Source organism: Lampetra planeri, unplaced genomic scaffold, assembly GCF_965212315.1.
Source record: "Lampetra planeri unplaced genomic scaffold, kcLamPlan1.2.h2 scaffold_125, whole genome shotgun sequence".
NCBI classification, from domain to species: Eukaryota; Metazoa; Chordata; class Hyperoartia; order Petromyzontiformes; family Petromyzontidae; genus Lampetra; species Lampetra planeri.
Window position 1 is genome coordinate 79,216 of NW_027613965.1, and position 18,650 is coordinate 97,865.

The window sequence follows — 18,650 nt, forward strand, 5'->3', positions numbered from 1 at the left end:
ACGTACAGTCTTGCTGGCGCTCCAGCGCTGCCTCGAGCTTCTCCTTGAGCCGCGCTGTGTTCCTCAGCTGCTCCGCACACTCTGCACATCACCCACATCGCCACCATCACCTACGTTATCACCCACATCGACGTCATCGACATCGCAACTACACCAACATTATCATCACGCCCACATTATCATCATCCGATTAGCACGGTTGGCTATGTACCGTGCAAAAGAAGTTCAACATAAATACACATCAACATCACCACCGTCGACATCACCCATATCACCATTGCCACCTACATCACCATTGCCATCACCATACAAACCATCAATTACCCAGATTGGAAGCCAGGACCTCAGCGGTGCCAGCTGAGCGTCTCTGACCTGTGAGCCGTCCACCCTAACCGTGACGCCGTGACCCCGTGACCGTGTGTCTCACCTCCGAGTTTGGCCTCGAGCTTGCGGATTTGGTCAGTGCGGCGCGACAGCAGAACCAGCAGCTCCTCCCTGGAGGCGCTGCCATCCAGAGACTAAGCGTGGCACACCACACGCAGTGCCCACAGTCACACGCACGGCGCACAAAAACCCCAATAGAGGGGGTCGTGTGGCCAACACCATGCCTGGCCGCCTTTGTCTCTGCGGTGGAAATGTTTACACACTGCACCAGGTACTAATATAAGAGCAAGTCAACTAAGGGGAGATAATACGACAAGTCGTTAAACCCAGGGCCGGTTCAAATATTCGTAACCGATGTTGGTGAGCGTGTGCAGGAATCGAGTTTAGGTGGCTGAGTTGGAGCACGGTGAACTAACCGCTGCGCCACCACTCGCCACACAGCGCAGAGTAAAGACAACAAAGACACACAACAAAGACACAAATCCCCCGTATAGCCAGTGCCGGGTTAAGCTAGTGCAGGGCCTATGTTATATAGGGAAACAATTTTTTTTTATACATGAATATTAAAACACACATTTTTTACTTGAATAGTAAATTAATTGTATTTTTTCATTTGCTATACAGCCAGATAATACGACAAGTCGTTAAACTTAAACACCCAGTCGTTCGTAAAACTTGAAGGCAGTATAGTACTGTAGTAATAGAGCAAGTGCAGAATCACCGAATCGGAATTGATAGCTTGAAAGCATTTAGCGCGGGGCCCTTGAAAGTGCGGGGCCCGTAGCATATGCTACTCCAAAATTAAAAACGATCCCACTAAAAGCCTAACGACGAAAACCAACAGTATCATCACGAGTTCGACTTCCCTAATCGAACCAAGCAAACGTCCCTCTCTAAAACCATCGGCGGCAAGACCTCCCAGACTCTATGGTCTTACCAAAATCCATAAGGAAGGCACCCCGCTACGACCCATTGTGTCGACGATAAACTCTCCTACGTACAAACTAGCCCGTTTTCTATCAGATACTCTGCTCCCTTTCACAGGCAAGACCTCTTCGGCAGTACTCAACTCAACCCAATTAGTCTCTATGGTTAAGGACATGGTACTATCTCCTGATGACATCCTCGTCAGCTTTGATGTAGTATCTTTGTTTACCAAAGTCCCAGTACCGGACACCCTAACAATAATTGAGGACTTAGTCCAACATGGATTGAATTCTGATGCACCTGCGCTGGTTAGGCATTGCCTCACCAACACCTATTTTACCTGGAATGGCACCTTCTACAAACAGAATGAGGGTACCCCTATGGGCTCCCCTTTGTCACCAGTTATAGCCAACATGTTCATGGAAAAGTTTGAATCAGACGCCATCCAGACATCTACCCTGCGTCCTTCCCTGTGGAAGAGGTATGTGGATGACACTTTCGTCATCTGGCCACATGGCCTCCCAGCATTGAACCACTTCTTGGACCACATCAATTCTAGACACCCATCCATCAGATTCACCATGGAAGTGGAGAAAGACGGTAAACTACCATTCTTGGATATTCTGTTTGAGAGGAGGCCTGACGGATCCTTGGGACATTCTGTCTACAGGAAAGCCACCCACACAGATTCCTACTTGAAACCGGATTCCCACCACCACCCATCTCAAAAGAATTCTCTCATCAAAACGCTATACCACAGAGCCCATGGCATTTCTGACAAACACCACCTGACCGGTGAATTAAGACATGTACATCGGGCCCTGAGGATGAACGGATACTCTGACCGTACTATCCGCCAAGCTGTCTCTCCCACCACACAGAAACAGCCACTTGAAACTCCGACCAAAACCATCACGTTACCATACATAGCAGGCGTGACCAAAAAGATCTCCAAAATTCTAAACAAACATAAGATCCAAGTCCGATTCAGTACAGTGCATAAAATCCGTGATCTGATTCCATCTGTGAAGGATGTCGTTCCTGACTTACAGTATCCTGGAGTCTACAAATTGAGTTGCATTTGTGGTGATTGCTACATTGGAGAAACGAAACGTCATGTTTCTGATCGTGTCCGCGAGCACAAGTCAGATCTGAAACACGGCAGAACTGATTCTTCTGCCGTTACCGATCATTGCTACAACTCGGTGGGCTCTCATGAAATTGTCTTTTCCGAGACCAAGGTTCTCTGCAAACCTCCCGGCTACCATCAAAGGTTTGTACACGAAGCCATACAAATATACAAACACAGACATAATTTCAACCGTGATGATGGGTACAAACTTAGTAATCATTGGAAAGATGTTATCAACCACGCAAAAAAGACTTAATTACACTTTTTTGGACCATCTTATCTGACAGGCACTATTTTACTTTTACTTTACTTTACCGAGTGTTAACATCCCCAGTTATTTTTTGGCAGTGCTCTCTTCATTGTTCAGCCAGCATTGGTATAAACGTGGGCATTTTCGTTCTTTTGTCTATCATGTGTATCAGACCTCCCCTCCCCCCTCTCTGTCCATTGTGTTGGCGTGTGCAGCAGCAACCGCGTCCAAGCCGTCGTCCATTGTTTTGGCCCCGCTCCCCCCCTCCCCCTCCCGATGCGTTGTACTTAGCACTCCGTGCTGTCTTTGAGCCCCGCCCCCCTCCCTCCCGATACGTTCCATTCATTGGCTACCACATTCTGATGAGCCCCCCCCTCTCCTCCCCCCTTCAACTTGCTTATAAGGGATTACTTCTTGAATCATTGCCTCACTTGATGCAGCTAATTCGGCTGTGACGGTCCCACCTGATGACGGAGACTTGTGTTGCCTCCGAAACGTCGTGATTTTTGTTTTTATTTTATTTTAATTAATTTTGATGTTTTACCTACGTGACTTTACCGAAAAAACCTAAGAATATGATTCCTTGCAGTCACGAAAGCTTCAAATCTAGAAGCATATGCTACTTTTGCTACTAGGATAATCCGGCACTGTGTATAGCCTTAACAGTCTGTTGGGGCAAGTGTTGTTTGCGAGTAGCACCTATGAAGGCCGACACGGCGCACATGGGGGTGGGTGGCCAGCACCATGCCTGACTGCCTTGGCCTCCCAAGTGGCGATGTGCTCACACCGCACCAGGTACTCATTTGAGGCCGGTACTGGCCGTGAGCAGGAATCGAACTCAGGTCGCCGGGTTCGTAGCGCAGCGCGCTAATCGCTGCACTACCGCTCCCCACACGGCGCAGAGCCACCACACGGACACACACGGACACAGTGGGTGCAGTGCGGTGAGAGTGGCTCTCTCACCGCGTCGTCCCCGGAGTCGGCGCCGGTGGAGGCGAGGGACTCGCGGCTGAGTGTGCGCGGGAGTCGCCCGGCAAGGCCCGGTCCAGGGAGGCCCCGCACGGCCCCTCCTCCCTCCTCCTCCGAAATCTTCTTCTTCAGTTTCGCAAACATCGCCGAGCCCCTCGCCCTGCTCCCCCCTCTCACTGCTCCCCCTCTCACTGCTCCCCCCCCCAATCCCTGTACACGACCATCATATCATCACGCCGCTGCCACCGGCGCCATCATCATCACCGTCTTCGTCATCAACGGGCAGCGCTGGTCAGCTCAGGGTCGCAGTGCTGAGAGGGTTGTTCTGGGGTCGTCACAGACAAAGGTGGGGGTCAGCTGTCAAATGATAAGAGTGAGATCATCATGATCAACATTCAACTTTCATGCCGTTTCACCGACGGATATAGACGTGTGTAATTCCAATTGAGTACTTTTGCGGTGTAATTTTTCGCTTCACATTTGTAAAAGTTTGTCCCGTGCCGCAGGCCGGCATACAATGAATCATCTACCTCGCTTCGAATGAAGTCGGGGCAAGCAGATGGCGAGCATTTTACATCACTAATATCCACCATGGTAATATCCAGGTTGGCCTTCCCGAATTTGAACCGCGACCCTCTGCACCGCTGATCTCCTCTCGCTGCTTCTATGCAGTGAGCTTGGGGTGCCACGGTGGCCAGGAGATGTTAACTACCTCGCCTGGTATGCAGGAGGTCATGGGTCCAATCGAAAACCTGTCGCCTGCTGTATTTTGAAATGTGCGTGTTTTTCTCCCCGTGGTAGCGTGGATTTTTCTCTGGGCACTCTGGCTTTTTCCTCCACATGTAGAATCGAAGTGCATTTCTAGTGGTTGGCTGCTATAAACTTCCACGCGATAAGCCCCTTGTTGAAGCTATCATTTGTGGCCAGGTCTCTTCTGAAAAGAGCTATGTAGCTTAGTGGATCTTACCTGGTAAAATAAAACGTAGTTTAGTTTAGATGCATCTCTATCTGCCTTCCTCCACCAGTGTCAGAGACGTGTTGCTTATTTTTGACCTACGCCTAAAAACAGCTTCCACGTCATAATGTACAGCCCTTTGTCAATCCACTCGATGAATGTGTACATCGCAGATAACCGGGATGAGATGCCTTCACGACAGCGACCCGAGATTGATTCCCGGCAGAGGCCAACACCAGCCGGCGAGCGATATCCGAACCGGTCCTACCCCCCCTCTCCACCAACCCGCATGAACCAGCGTGGAGTTTGGTCAAACAAGACCCATCTCTAGCCTGAAGCTCAATAGACCTACAGAGAGTAATGACGTGATCTGCTGCTGCCATGCATTCGGCTCGAGTTCTCACCCCCTGTGGGGTACGAGTGACGTCTTCCACGTGTACAGGGTTGGGTTATTGACCTTCATCTCATGTTTATTGCATTGCTTTGTGTTCCAGTTATCAGTTCGTTTTGTTTAAACAGGTGAGAACCCAGGCTCGGATAGGAGTCTCATTTGAGACCTGGGTCACCATAATGGCAACAGTTAAATCCGTAAAATAAACAACAGCAATGAAGGACTGTAAATAGAAATCAGAGCAGTGGTGTATGTAGGTCACCCTTAATAATAGAGATGGTTTGTGTCAATGGACTAGCCAATACCGATCTTACCTCTCTCTCCCCTCACTCTACTACCTTCCACGCACTCTCCTGCTTCTCCCCTCTCATCTCATGATACTCTCCACCACACATTCTCGTGCCTCTCGTCTCGACAAAGCGACCGTGCAACTCATGTCCAACTTGAGACGTCTACGATGCTGCTGTTGCTGTGAAGGCGGAAATGTGAAATGTGGCAGGACACGTCATGCAAACAACTGACGACAGAGATGGAACGCAGACCGAGGTCTGGGTGGAGACAGAATGGAGAAGGGAAGAGACTGAACAGCAGCGGCCTTGCCCAGCAGGCGGCAGTGACAGGCGGAGCACAGCCGCCGGGTAACTTCAACAGCTCTCTGTGCGTGCGCTCTACAGAAAGGTCACTGCCCGAATCGTCGCCTATTGTCCACACTGTACGTCCCCTTGCCAAGCCACGCATTGCGAGCGACACGGAACGACGTGTCGGGGTTCAAGGCCACGCACTGCGAGCGAACCGTGATCCTCCCTCGCGCCTGCGTCCCGACTGCGTCCCGAGTGCTATGGAGGTTAACGAGGGTTGTTGTTGCTGCATTGAAACAGCCCTCTTTCCGGGTGGTGGCGGCGGCAATAATTGCCGATAACTGCAATATTCTTTGGGTCTTTCGGTAAAGTCACGTAGATAGAACGATAAAAGAATACAAATGAAAATAAAGTGACTAAAGAAAAGCTTTAAGTCAAGGTAACTACAATAACCAATGTCATTGCTGTATTAAGCAGCGTGTACTTCCTGAAGCAGTAGCGACACCGCAGCGACCACGACACTCGTCGTAATAACATCAACAACCTTTCATCACAGCGACAACGACGACACTCACGGCCTCAAGCACTGCACCTCGCATTAAGACAATCGCAGTGCCGCCCTGTCATCGGTGTTATTCGTGAGTTTCGAGGGAGCCCAATGACGAATCTTCTCGCCCGCGGCCCCTCTCGCCACTCTGTCGCCTTCACAGTTCACGGCTTTGGTGGCGATTAATTAACCCTTCACCACCCTCCCTCACACACAACCACCCCCCCTCACACACAACCACCCTCCCTCCCTCACACACAACCACCCCCCCTCACACACTAACCACCCCCCCCCTCACACACAACCACCCTCCCTCACACTACAACCACCCTCCCTCCCTCACACACAACCACCCCCCCTCACACACAACCACCCTCCCTCCCTCACACACAACCACCCTCCCTCCCTCACACACCACAACCACCCTCCCTCCCTCACACAAACCCCCTCCCTCCCTCACACACAACCACCCTCTCCCTCCCCTCACACACAAACCACCCTCCCTCCCTCACACACAACCACCCTCCCTCCCTCACACACAACCACCCTCCCTCCCTCACACACAACCCACCCTCCCTCACACACAACCACCCTCCCTCACACACAACCACCCTCCCTCACACACAACCACCCTCCCTCAACACACAACCACCCTCCCTCACACACAACCACCCTCCCTCACACACAACCACCCTCCCTCACACACACACCACCCTCCCCCTCACACACAACCACCCCCCCCTCACACACAACCACCCTCCCTCACACACAACCACCCTCCCTCACACACAACCACCCCCCCTCACACACAACCACCCTCCCTCACACACAACCACCCTCCCTCACACACAACCACCCTCCCTCACACACAACCACCCTCCCTCACACACAACCACCACCCTCCCTCACACACAACCACCCTCCCTCCCTCACACACAACCATCCTCCCTCACACACAACCACCCTCCCTCACACACAACCACCCTCCCTCACACACAACCACCCTCCCTCACACACAACCACCCTCCCTCCCTCACACACAACCACCCCTCCCTCACACACAACCACCCTCCCCTCACACACAACCACCCTCCCTCACACACAACCACCCTCCCTCACACACAACCCACCCTCCCTCACACACAACCCACCCTCCCCTCACACACAACCACCCTCCCTCACACACAACCACCCCTCCCTCACACACAACCATCCTCCCTCACACACAACCACCCTCCCCTCACACACAAACCACCCTCCCTCACACACAACCACCCTCCCTCACACACACAACCACCCTCCCTCACACACAACCACCCTCCCTCACACACAACCACCTCCTCACACACAACCACCCTCCTCACACACAACCACCCCTCCCCTCACACACAAACCACCCTCCCTCACACACAAACCACCATCCCGCCCGACGTCCACAGTCTCAAGACGACGACGCCCGCCGCCAAGTGTGGCCGCCCTTAAGTGGCGTTAATGAGCGCTAATTAAGCCTCGTCAAGTTAATTACCTTCAACAAGACAAACGTCACTCTCGGACGTTCTCAAAAACTCCGCTCCTCTTCTCGCCGCCGTCCCCCCCACGCGCCGTGGAACCTGGGAATGTTTCCACTTCTGGCGAGACTCCAGTGGCGGTCACGAGGAGGTAACGAGGCGGTCACGAGGTAACGAGGCGATAACGAGGAGGTAACGAAGCGGTAACGAGGAGGTAACGAGGAGGCCGAACTCCTTGACGAGGCGGCAATTAGCGCGGGCGAGGAGCAGGCGGCGTCCCCATGGCAACAGCGACCAGGCCCCTCATGCCGATGTGGCCGTCTCCGCCACTCTCAGCGCGCTCCCCATTGGCCAATTGCATCCAGCAACCGCGACCCCCGATGGTTCTCGCGTAGGAGCGCACTCGGGACAGCATCCGCGCTCCCATTGGTCCGCTGCGGCCTATCACGTGACCCGCGGGCCTTCGACTTCGTCACGCGGCCCGCGCCTGATCCGCGCTGGGGATTGTGGAGCGCGGCCTGGCCCCGAGAGGCTCTCGCCAGGTGAGCTCTGGGGGGGGTGGGGACGCGGCGTCTCGTAGGTGAGCTCTGGGGGGGGGACGCGGCGTCTCGTAGGTGAGCTCTGGGGGGGGACGCGGGCGTCTCGCGAGGTGAGCTCTGGGGGGGGGGGGGACGCGGCGTCCTCGCCAGGTGAGCTCTCTGGGGGGGGGCGCGGCGTCTCGTAGGTGAGCTCTGGGGGGGGGGGGGGACGCGGCGTCCTCGCCAGGTGAGCTCTGGGGGGGGGGGGGGCGCGGCGTCTCGTAGGTGAGCTCTGGGGGGGGGGGGGGGGACGCGGCGTCTCGTAGGTGAGCTCTGGGGGGGGGGGGGTTCGTAGGTGAGCTCTGGGGGGGGGGACGCGGCGTCTCGCCAGGTGAGCTCTGGGGGGGGGGGGGGACGCGGCGTCTCGTAGGTGAGCTCTGGGGGGGGGGACGCGGCGTCTCGCCAGGTGAGCTCTGGGGGGGGGGGACGCGGCGTCTCGTAGGTGAGCTCTGGGGGGGGGGGGACGCGGCGTCTCGCCAGGTGAGCTCTGAGGGGGGGGGGACGCGGCGTCTCGCCAGGTGAGCTCTGGGGGGGGGGGGACGCGGCGTCTCGCCAGGTGAGCTCTGGGGGGGGGGGACGCGGCGTCTCGTAGGTGAGCTCTGGGGGGGGGGGACGCGGCGTCTCGCCAGGTGAGCTCTGGGGGGGGGGACGCGGCGTCTCGCCAGGTGAGCTCTGGGGGGGGGACGCGGCGTCTCGTAGGTGAGCTCTGGGGGGGGGGGACGCGGCGTCTCGCGAGGTGAGCTCTGGGGGGGGGGGACGCGGCGTCTCGCCAGGTGAGCTCTGGGGGGGGGGGCGCGGCGTCTCGTAGGTGAGCTCTGGGGGGGGGGGACGCGGCGTCTCGCCAGGTGAGCTCTGGGGGGGGGGGGGCGCGGCGTCTCGTAGGTGAGCTCTGGGGGGGGGGGACGCGGCGTCTCGTAGGTGAGCTCTGGGGGGGTGGACGCGGCGTCTCGCGAGGTGAGCTCTGGGGGGGGGGACGCGGCGTCTCGCCAGGTGAGCTCTGGGGGGGGGGGCGCGGCGTCTCGTAGGTGAGCTCTGGGGGGGGGGGACGCGGCGTCTCGCCAGGTGAGCTCTGGGGTGGGGGGGGGCGCGGCGTCTCGTAGGTGAGCTCTGGGGGGGGGACGCGGCGTCTCGTAGATGAGCTCTGGGGGGGTGGACGCGGCGTCTCGCGAGGTGAGCTCTGGGGGGGGGGGACGCGGCGTCTCGCCAGGTGAGCTCTGGGGGGGGGGGGCGCGGCGTCTCGTAGGTGAGCTCTGGGGGGGGGGGACGCGGCGTCTCGCCAGGTGAGCTCTGGGGGGGGGGGGGGCGCGGCGTCTCGTAGGTGAGCTCGGGGGGGGGGGACGCGGCGTCTCTTAGGTGAGCTCTGGGGGGGGGGGGGCGCGGCGTCTCGTAGGTGAGCTCTGGGGGGGGGGACGCGGCGTCTCGCCAGGTGAGCTCTGGGGGGGGGGGGACGCGGCGTCTCGCCGGCTCCGCGTGGGAGTTGCGAGCTGAGAGCTGCGGACTGGCGACTCAAACGCGACGGGTGAAACTACCCCCCCCCCCCCCGTGACTGCGGCGCGCAGGAAGCGGCTGCACATCCCACCACGGTGCGTAGAACCCTAAGAATCCTACCGAACCCATTCAACGGGGTCCGAGACCCCCTTTCCCCCCTCTCTAGGGGTCCCCCTACCCTCCCCGTGCTCCCTTTCCCCAAAGTCTCTTTCTCGACAGTCCCCTCACCACAGGGTCCCCTAATCAGGGCGCCCCTTTATCTGGTGTCGCCCTAGGCTCGAATCACATATTCGTGGGGTCCCCCCCTCGCCCCGAAGACTCCCCGCTCGCCTCTCGGGGTTCTCTCCCCCCACAAAGGGGGGCGTCTCCCTCCCCCCCCCGCTTGGTCGGGGTCCCCATTTGCTTTGTGTGATCTCCCCTCTCTCCCCATCCATTCCCATCCATCAGGAACTTCAACGTCCCTCGGCATCGCTTGAAGATACGTGAGCCCTTTTGGACCCGTGCGCTTCACCTTAAGTAATACAAATTGAACCCCGATGAAGCTTGGAGACCTGAATGGAGTTCAAAGGAACTTGCACACAAACACCGCCTTGTGAAAGACCCAACACAAGATACCCCTGGCTTTGACCTTCCACGAAGCTCATGCTCCATCCTAAATCGCATCCGCTGCATGACCCATGGCAGGTACGGATACCTGATGCGACGTATAATGACGCGATGCCCGACCCACACATACGAAGGCGACATCACAACAGCGATCCACTCGGCTGCTCACGACACGGTTATTTGGCTTGACCACCTGAATGAAATTGCAGTGGCTCTGCATCTACATCAGTCATACAAGAAATGAAGACCCCTCTATCTCCCGTCTCTCACACCCCCCCAATGTTTCTGTGTCTCCCCCCAGAGGTTTTCATGGAGGAGCAGTCGGCACCAGGCGAGTGGCGGTGCCCGGGAGGCGTGTTCACGAAGCGCGAGATCACGCCGGGGCACGGGCTCCGGAGGCCGCGCGACGGCGCGCGCTGCCTCGTCAGATTTAGCCTCGCGCCGGGGGCGGCCGCGGGCTCCGTCAACCCCAACGATCGAGGCTCCCGGTCCGCCTCCACCTGCCCTAATCCCGGTTCCACATACTCTGATACCAACCCGAGCGTCGCAGACCTCGCCGATCTCGGGAGCAGCTCCACAGACCCCGAGCCGAGCTCCAGTCCCGGCTCCGCCAGCTGCAGCCTCAACCCTGGCTCGACCGATAAAGTGACCGGTTCCGTCTCCATCAAGCCCAACCCTCAACCCAGCGCCTCCGACGCCGACCCGAGCTCCGGTCTCGACTCCACGGCCCCCGGCCCCGGGAGCCCGTGCCCGTCGTTCCCGTTCGTGCTGGACGTGTGGCTCCAGGTGACCGTGGGCGAGGGCGACACGGACGCGGTCGACGCGGTCGACCGGTGCCTGGAGACGATGCGGCGCGGCGAAGTCTGCGAGCTCCGGCTCCGCCTTGCGCCGCCGCGGCCGCCGCCGCTCCGGGTGGAGCTGCGCGGATTCACGCGCGAGCCCGAGTGGTGGGAGATGGACGCGGAGGCGCGCTGGGCCCGCGCGCTCCACCACAAGGAGCGCGGCGCCGCCCGCTTCTCGGAGGGCTCGACGCGCGCCGCCGCGTGGCGATACGCCAAGGCGCTGCGCCTTCTCCTCCCGCTGCGGCCCCCGCGCCTGCCCGCCGACCGCTTCCGGCCGCTGGCGGCCGCCCTCTACGCCAACGCCGCCGCGTGCCAGCTGCGGCTGGGGCAGCCGCGCAACGCCGTGGAGAGCTGCGGCCGGGCCCTGGAGCTCGTGCCGGGCTCGGCCAAGTGGCTTCACCGGCGGGCGACGGCGCTGGCGCAGCTCGGGGAGCTGGAGGCGGCGAGGTCCGACCTGGAGCTGGCGCTGAGCGCGGAGCCGAGGAACGCGGCGGTGCTCGCCGCCATGCAGGGGGTGCGCGCGCGCGAGAGGGAGGAGGCGGCCAGGCTGGGCCGCGCCCTCAGCAAGATGTTTGTGTGAAGGTTGACCGACCGTGCGTTAGCCGCACCTTCGATTAGCACGGTTGGCTACGTGCGGTGCGAAATAAATTCAACACACGTACAAACTTGGTTGTGGGAGGTTAAAGGAAGTTAGCAGGAGGGAGGCAACTGTGCGGTTAACGGAGGTTGATGGGATCCATCAACTGTGTGAGGTTAAACAGGCGAGGAATGACATGTTGGGTGGAATGGGTTCTTGTCGGGGTGGTGGCGAATATACCAAAATCATGAACCAAGGGTTATACCCAGGGACAGTGTGGGGGTTTGCAGTCCTTGGGACTCGCCAGGAGGGCGTGTGATTGAGTTTACAAATCTCTGTAAATGAACAAAGACCAACAGTTTTTTTGCCCGGGTCCTGTGTCTGTCAGCGTACAGCGGGCTTCGCTGAAATAAAGGAATCGATTGAGAAATGCTCTTACTTGAAAGCTGCCCTTTCTGGACATCCGTGCCGAGCGCTGCTCCCATCTCCTTCACAGCGCTCACAGAAGCAGCGCCCCCCATGGCTATCCCCAAAGAGCAGTTTTTCAGAGCTTCTCGAATAAATCAAGCTGTGAAACCTACATCGATACATAAAAAAATGATTAGCATGCTTGGCTGTGTACGGTGCAAAATAAATGCAACATACACAAGCAGGGCCTGTGCACTGATAGCAATTATTGAAGGCAGACCGGGATCACAAAGATCAAATGAAGATGCGAGCGGGGAATAGGATGGAGCTGCGCGATGTAACGATCTAACCAGCGCCCACCGAGCTGATCTCATCGCTCTATCTTCACCGTGGATGTCCTCTAAGGCACAATCCTTCCTTTTGGATGCCGCTCAAGTTGTTTTTCTCACCGCCAACCATTGTCCCTAATCCCAGCGACGTGCCCAACTCTGGCCGATGTTTCTGAACAGTCAAAATTACTGGATTTTGTATTATTATTTTCTATTTTACCGGGTAAGGCCCACTGAGCCTATAGCTGTTTCTCAGAAGTGACTTGGATATCAAATGACAGCTCAACGAAGTGGCTGATCACGTGGAAATTGATTGCAGCAAAATACTCCAAACGCACGTCAATTCTGAATGTGGAGGGAAAAACCAGAGGACCCGGAGAAATATCAATGCTCCCATCAGGAGAGAGACTTTGTAAACTCCAAATCTACAGCAGGTGTCAGGGTCGGGTTCGACCCCACGACCTGTGGACCAGGCGAGACGGTTCACATTCACCACCGTGGTGACACATCTGTGTCTGATACCGAACAAGCTACAGGTGCAGCCCTGCAATTTCTTGCGCCACGCACCTTTAACATAAAAAGGCGAAGATCTCCTGTGTGTAGCCTAAGCAAACTGTCGGGGCAAGTGCTGTTTGCAAGCACCTTTGAAGACCAGCACGGTATACGAGGGGTGGGTGGCTGCATTTGTCTCCCTTTTTATACACCACACCAGGTATTCGTTTAAGGCTGAGTCGACCTAGGGGAAGACCACGACCGGTTCAGATATTCGCTACTGTTATTGAGCAGAAATCCAACTCGGGTTGCTGGGTGCGTCTAGTGAGGTGCGCTTTCCGCTGTGCCATGGCTCCCCACCATGTAGTGTAATAGCGCCGGCTGGTGCACAGCAGTGGCAACTGGTGGACAGACAGCACACGTCGGTGTGAGTGTGAGCACGGGGTGAGTTGGCAGGTCGGTGAGTGTGAGCACGGGGAGAGTTGGCAGGTCGGTGTGAGTGTGAGCTCGGGGTGAGTTGGCAGGTCGGTGTGAGTGTGAGCACGGGGTGAGTTGGCAGGTCGGTGTGAGTGTGAGCTCGGGGTGAGTTGGCAGGTCGGTGTGAGTGTGAGCACGGGGTGAGTTGGCAGGTCGGTGTGAGTGTGAGCACGGGGAGAGTTGGCAGGTCGGTGTGAGTGTGAGCTCGGGGTGAGTTGGCAGGTCGGTGTGAGTGTGAGCACGGGGTGAGTTGGCAGGTCGGTGTGAGTGTGAGCACGGGGTGAGTTGGCAGGTCGGTGTGAGTGTGAGCACGGGGGAGAGTTGGCAGGTCGGTGTGAGTGTGAGCACGGGGTGAGTTGGCAGGTCGGTGTGAGTGTGAACACGGGGGTGAGTTGGCAGGTCGGTGTGAGTGTGAGCACGGGGTGAGTTGGCAGGTCGGTGTGAGTGTGAGCACGGGGTGAGTTGGCAGGTCGGTGTGAGTGTGAGCACGGGGGTGAGTTGGCAGGTCGGTGTGAGTGTGAGCACGGGGTGAGTTGGCAGGTCGGTGTGAGTGTGAGCACGGGGTGAGTTGGCAGGTCGGTGTGAGTGTGAGCACGGGGTGAGTTGGCAGGTCGGTGTGAGTGTGAGCACGGGGTGAGTTGGCAGGTCGGTGTGAGTGTGAGCACGGGGTGAGTGTGAGCACGGGGTGAGTTGGCAGGTCGGTGTGAGTGTGAGCACGGGGGTGAGTGTGAGCACGGGGTGAGTTGGCAGGTCGGCGTAAGCCGTCAAAGAGCCCGCACAGACCAGCGTGGTGAAGTATGGTCTAGTGACCCCATGACCTCCGTGGGGGGGGGGGGGCTAATCTAGCAGTGGAAAGAGCAATGCCGATGGTGCTGGTTCATTGCGGAGGGTTTTTCCCTCCAGATTCTGGCATCGCTTGCCGCGCGGTCACGTGTGGGAGAGTGACGTCGGAGCAATGGCCGCCCCCGTCATGTCGGCGTGGAGGTCGCTGCGTGGTGAGAGACCCCGAGTCCCGGGGACCCCTTCCCGGGCCCCCTCCCACAGGGGCCCCTCCACAGGGGTCCCCTCACCCTGGGGTCCCTGAGCCCCCTTCCCCGGGTCCCCTCCCACTGGGGCCTGGGGTCCCTGAGCCCTGGGGGTCCCTTCCCCGGGTCCCCTCACCCTGAGTCCTGAGCCCCCTGTCCCAGGGTCCCCTCACCCCTGGGTCCCCTTTCTAGTGTCCCCTCCCCTGGCTCCCCTCCCCTGGATACCGCCTGCCCCTGTGACCCCTCTCCCTGTGACCCCTCTCCCTGTGACCCCTTTGCCGGGTCCCCTCCCACGAACCTGCGCCTTGTATCTACAAATATAAACTAAACGATGTCTTTATTTTACCAGGTGAGGCCCACTGAACTATGTAGATCCTTTTCAGAATTGACCTGCCCACAAATGACAGCTCAGCGCCGTGGCCTGTCATGTGGACATCTTTAGCCGCCGAATACTCAACACGTTGATTTTAAATGGAGATGCTAAATCCGCGCGACAACGGGGAGAGAGAGTGAGAGGCAAACTCCAATTATACAGCGGCCATCAGAGCAAGCCATTGCACGTCTTCTGTACCGGTCGTGGTGGTGGTAGCCAGCCGCGCTAATCGGAGGTGCGGGGGATAGGACAACCAACTAAACAAGTGAGGAAGAAGTGAGTTTACATTCTGCAGTATTTAAAAGTGCACAGCTCCAGTGGTTTCTTAATATCGGACGGAAGAGCGTTCCAGACGGCCACAGAAGAGCATCTGGAAGTGCGCGATGTGGTGACCGTCATTGTTCAACGGCAGCAGCCAGAAGCTGCTGCGAGGATGACGCAGCTCACGTGATGATTTCAGCTCCTTGACGACATCATTGATGTCTTGTGGTTCATGGCTTCGTGTGTCCTCGCCGTGGTGGTGAGACGTTAACTACCTCGCCTGCTGTGCAGGAGGTCGTGGGTTCGATCGCGACCCTGACCCCTGCTGCTGCTGCTGCTGTATATTTGGAGTTTGCGTCTCTCTCCCCGTGGTCGCGTGGATTTTTCTCCGGGTCTTCCGGTTTTTTTTCACTCCACGTTTCTAAACGTCACGCGCATAGAGAATGTGTCTGCTGCTGCTGTACATTCACACGCGATAAGCCGCTTCGTGGAGCTATCGTTTGTGATGACTAAGTCGCTTCGGTTTGTTTCTATCTCCCGCGCGCGGGCAGGGCTGGCAGGGCTGGCCGGCCGGCTCCCTGGCGCGTCCGGAGCGGCGGGGGGGAGCAGGAGGAGCGGCGCGGCCGCATTCGCCGCCGTCCCGGCTCAGCGAGGCCTCGAGACGGCTCGTGGGGGCGGCACGCCGGCAGGTGTGGGGGGTGGGGGGGCTGTGTGTGTGTGGGGGTGTGGGGGGTGTGTGTGGGGGGTGTGTGTGTGTGGGGGTGTGGGGGGGGTGAGGGGTGTGGGGGGTGTGGGGTGGGGAGCGAGAACGAGGGGACGGAGGCTCCAGGAGAGTGTGGCTCAGTGTGGTACGGTGTGTCTACATTGTGTGTGTGTGTCTACACATGTGTGTGTGTGTCTACATTGTGTGTGTCTGTACCCAGTGCGGTGTTGCTACATGTGTGTGTGTGTACCTGGTGCGGTGTGTCTACACGTGTGTGTGTGTGTGTGTACCTGGTGCGGTGTGTCTACATGTGTGTGTGTCTGTACCCGGTGTGGTGTGTAAACATCGCCACTGGGGAGACAAAGGCGGCCGAGCGTGGTGTTCACCAAGCCCTCTTGTGCCACAGTGCCGGCCTTCACATGTGCTGCTCGCTAACAGCACTTGCTCCAACAGTCTGTTAAGGCTACACGGGGGATCTTCATCTGTACGCATGCGGTGTACGCATGTGGTGTACGCATGTGGTGTCTGTACGCATGTGGTGTCTGTACGCATGTGGTGTCTGTACGCATGTGGTGTCTGTACGCATGTGGTGTCTGTACGCATGTGGTGTCTGTACGCATGTGGTGTCTGTACGCATGTGGTGTCTGTACGCATGTGGTGTCTGCGTGGCAGAGCGGGAGGCCGAGTGGCAGCGCCGCGTGCTGGAGGAGCCGCTCAAGCACCCGGACTTCTTCCGCGTGTCCGAGCTCGTGTCCCTGCGCGACCTCTTCACGGCACGCGTCCACCTGGGCCACAAACGCGGCTGCCGCAACAGGTAGCCTCCTCCTCCTCATGCCACCCACGTGTCTCTCGTTAGGGTTAAGTCAACGTGGTGGTGGTTTTATGCCACCCTGCACCACCACTCGGATGAGATTGTCACGTTCACACACAGATGATAGTCTTCTCGCTATGATGGCCCTGCGTCCGTGAACTCAATGCCAATGGTGAGGTTCTGTTGCTGCTGCTCGCCACACAGCAGTTTACTTTGCGGTCCAATCGTAACAATGTGGCTGTCTTTAATGTATCTCGATAGATGTTTACAGATATCTGTTTCTATGGGTTTACTGTATGGGCCATAGGTTGGGTTACCTGGCCACAATTGTACGTGGTTGCGGACCCGAGTGAGGGCCCGACCCTTCGTAGCAGTAACTCCTCTGTATAGTTAGCTGGGTGGTCACCACCTGAGGCTGTATCTGGGGAAGGGGCAGTCACCCCTTTGTGTTACAAACGAAAGTGTTGCCTCTAGAAGGAGCAACGTCTGCGGCTCGGTTGGAGCCCCAGCTGCTCCTCATCATGGGTGGCTTAGCGACGGATGCAACTTGACCCGAATCGATCTGACCTCTGACCCCCCCACTCCACCTCCAACAGGTACATGACCCCGTACATCTACGGCTGCCGGCTGGGTCAAGACATCATCGACCTGGATCAGACGCTGGAGCACCTGGTGTCGGCGCTGAACTTCACGGCGCACGTGGCGTACCGTGGCGGCGCCGTGCTGTTCGTGACGAGAGCGCGCCAGCACGCGCACCTCGTGGAGGAGACGGCGCGCGCGTGCGGCGAGTTCGCCCACGCGCGCTACTGGCAGGGGGGCTTGCTCACCAACGCGCCGGTGCAGTACGGTGAGCCAGCCCTCCTCCCTGCCCCTCCCCCACCACGCTCCGAGCGAACGCTGCCCGAGTGCCGGGGATGGGGAACTTGCGGCCATGGGATGGGCACGGCCCACGAGCTCACGTCACTTCGACCTGTTGTCCCTCCCCCCGCATCTCCCCCCTCCTCTCCCCCACGCAGGCGTGGGCGTGCGTCTGCCGGACCTGCTGGTGTTCCTGGGCACGCAGAACAACGCGTTTGAGCAGCACGTGGCCGTGCGCGACGCCGCCAAGCTCAGCGTGCCGACCGTGGGCATCGTCGACTCCAACTGCGACCCGAGCATCGTCACCTTCCCCGTGCCGGGCAACGACGACTCGCCCAGCGCCGTGCGCCTCTACTGCGGCCTCTTCCGCGCCACCGTCACGCGCGCCAAGGAGCGCCGGCGCCACCTCGAGACGCTGCACCAGGCCGCCAGCGCCGCCACCGCCGCCAGCACCGCCGCCGGGAGTTAATGGTCGAGTCGGCCACCGGCAAAAGCAGGCGCTGCTCTTGGTGAAATGGAACTCTCGTTCATTAATCGCCGCCGACCGCCGCCAGCGCTGGTGGCAACACCGGCGCCACCACCGCCACTGGAAGTTAATGGCTGTGGCTGCACCAGCGAGGCGTAGACAGCTCTTTCCGGCAAATTTGGATCTCCGCATCACCGCCACCACCACTATCACTGCCACCACCGCCACTATCACCGCCACGACCACTATCACCGCCACCACCACTATCACCGCCACCACCACTATCACCGCCACCACCACTATCACCGCCACCACCACTATCACCGCCACCACCACTATCACCGCCACCACTACTATCACCGCCACCACTATCACCGCCACCAGGGCCTGTGCACAAGCGCCGCCACCAGAACCAGCTAATGAAGGGTCGAGCCTACGCTCGCAATGTTGCAGCTTCATGTTGTCGTTGTAGCACCACCACCCCCGTGAGCCACAGCGTGGCGGTGGGGGGGTCGTTTGCGCAGCCATGCGGGCGTTCCAGAGTAGCCCCAAACTCCCGTTTGTCCATCGTTTCGCATTTAGTTTTTCTACTTTCCTCAAAATTATTTGAATAAAGGAAACTGGACGCCACCAACGTCCGTCGCCCCACGCGCTTCATCAGTGTTGGTCACGCAACCCGGGGTGGCACCGCATACACATGGTAGGGGGGGGGGGG

The 18,650-nt window shown here is 58.4% G+C and overlaps 3 protein-coding genes across 14 annotated transcripts in view; 2 read left to right on the forward strand and 1 right to left on the reverse strand.

Annotated features, from left to right (window-relative positions):
- GOLGA1 (golgin A1) overlaps positions 1-7,994 on the reverse strand; it is a 36,812-nt gene extending 28,818 nt beyond the window's left edge. For 3 of the 7 annotated variants that reach the window (XM_078621977.1, XM_078621972.1, XM_078621978.1), the window contains exons 1-4: positions 7,659-7,994; positions 3,657-3,987; positions 428-518; positions 7-81 (exon numbers count right to left, since the gene is read on the reverse strand). In XM_078621977.1, the coding sequence (XP_078478103.1) occupies positions 7-81; positions 428-518; positions 3,657-3,806 (316 nt within the window). In that variant the 5' untranslated portion in view covers positions 3,807-3,987; positions 7,659-7,994. Of the gene's footprint in view, positions 1-6; positions 82-427; positions 519-3,656; positions 4,020-5,322; positions 6,134-6,178; positions 6,321-7,658 lie in introns of those variants that run through there. The other 4 variants (XM_078621973.1, XM_078621974.1, XM_078621975.1 and 1 more) reach the window with 4 other exon arrangements.
- On the forward strand, positions 7,540-12,166 carry LOC144738980 (FK506-binding protein-like). 6 transcript variants are annotated; one of them, XM_078621983.1, is made up of 3 exons: positions 7,540-7,792; positions 10,155-10,391; positions 10,615-12,166. In XM_078621983.1, the coding sequence occupies exons 2-3, from the start codon at positions 10,385-10,387 to the stop codon at positions 11,733-11,735; spliced, it is 1,128 nt and encodes a 375-aa protein (XP_078478109.1). In that variant the 5' UTR covers positions 7,540-7,792; positions 10,155-10,384; the 3' UTR covers positions 11,736-12,166. The 6 variants fall into 6 exon arrangements, with proteins under 6 accessions (XP_078478109.1, XP_078478105.1, XP_078478107.1 ...); XM_078621979.1 differs by lacking the exon at positions 7,540-7,792 and adding an exon at positions 8,132-8,183; XM_078621981.1 differs by lacking the exon at positions 7,540-7,792 and adding an exon at positions 9,107-9,137.
- A 2,163-nt stretch (positions 12,167-14,329) lies between these two features.
- MRPS2 (mitochondrial ribosomal protein S2) lies at positions 14,330-18,583 on the forward strand. The gene is made up of 5 exons (XM_078621986.1): positions 14,330-14,433; positions 15,649-15,786; positions 16,473-16,614; positions 17,208-17,458; positions 17,628-18,583. Exons 1-5 carry the CDS (start codon positions 14,394-14,396, stop codon positions 17,936-17,938), a joined length of 882 nt encoding a protein of 293 aa, XP_078478112.1. The 5' UTR covers positions 14,330-14,393; the 3' UTR covers positions 17,939-18,583.
- Positions 18,584-18,650: the final 67 nt, after the last annotated feature.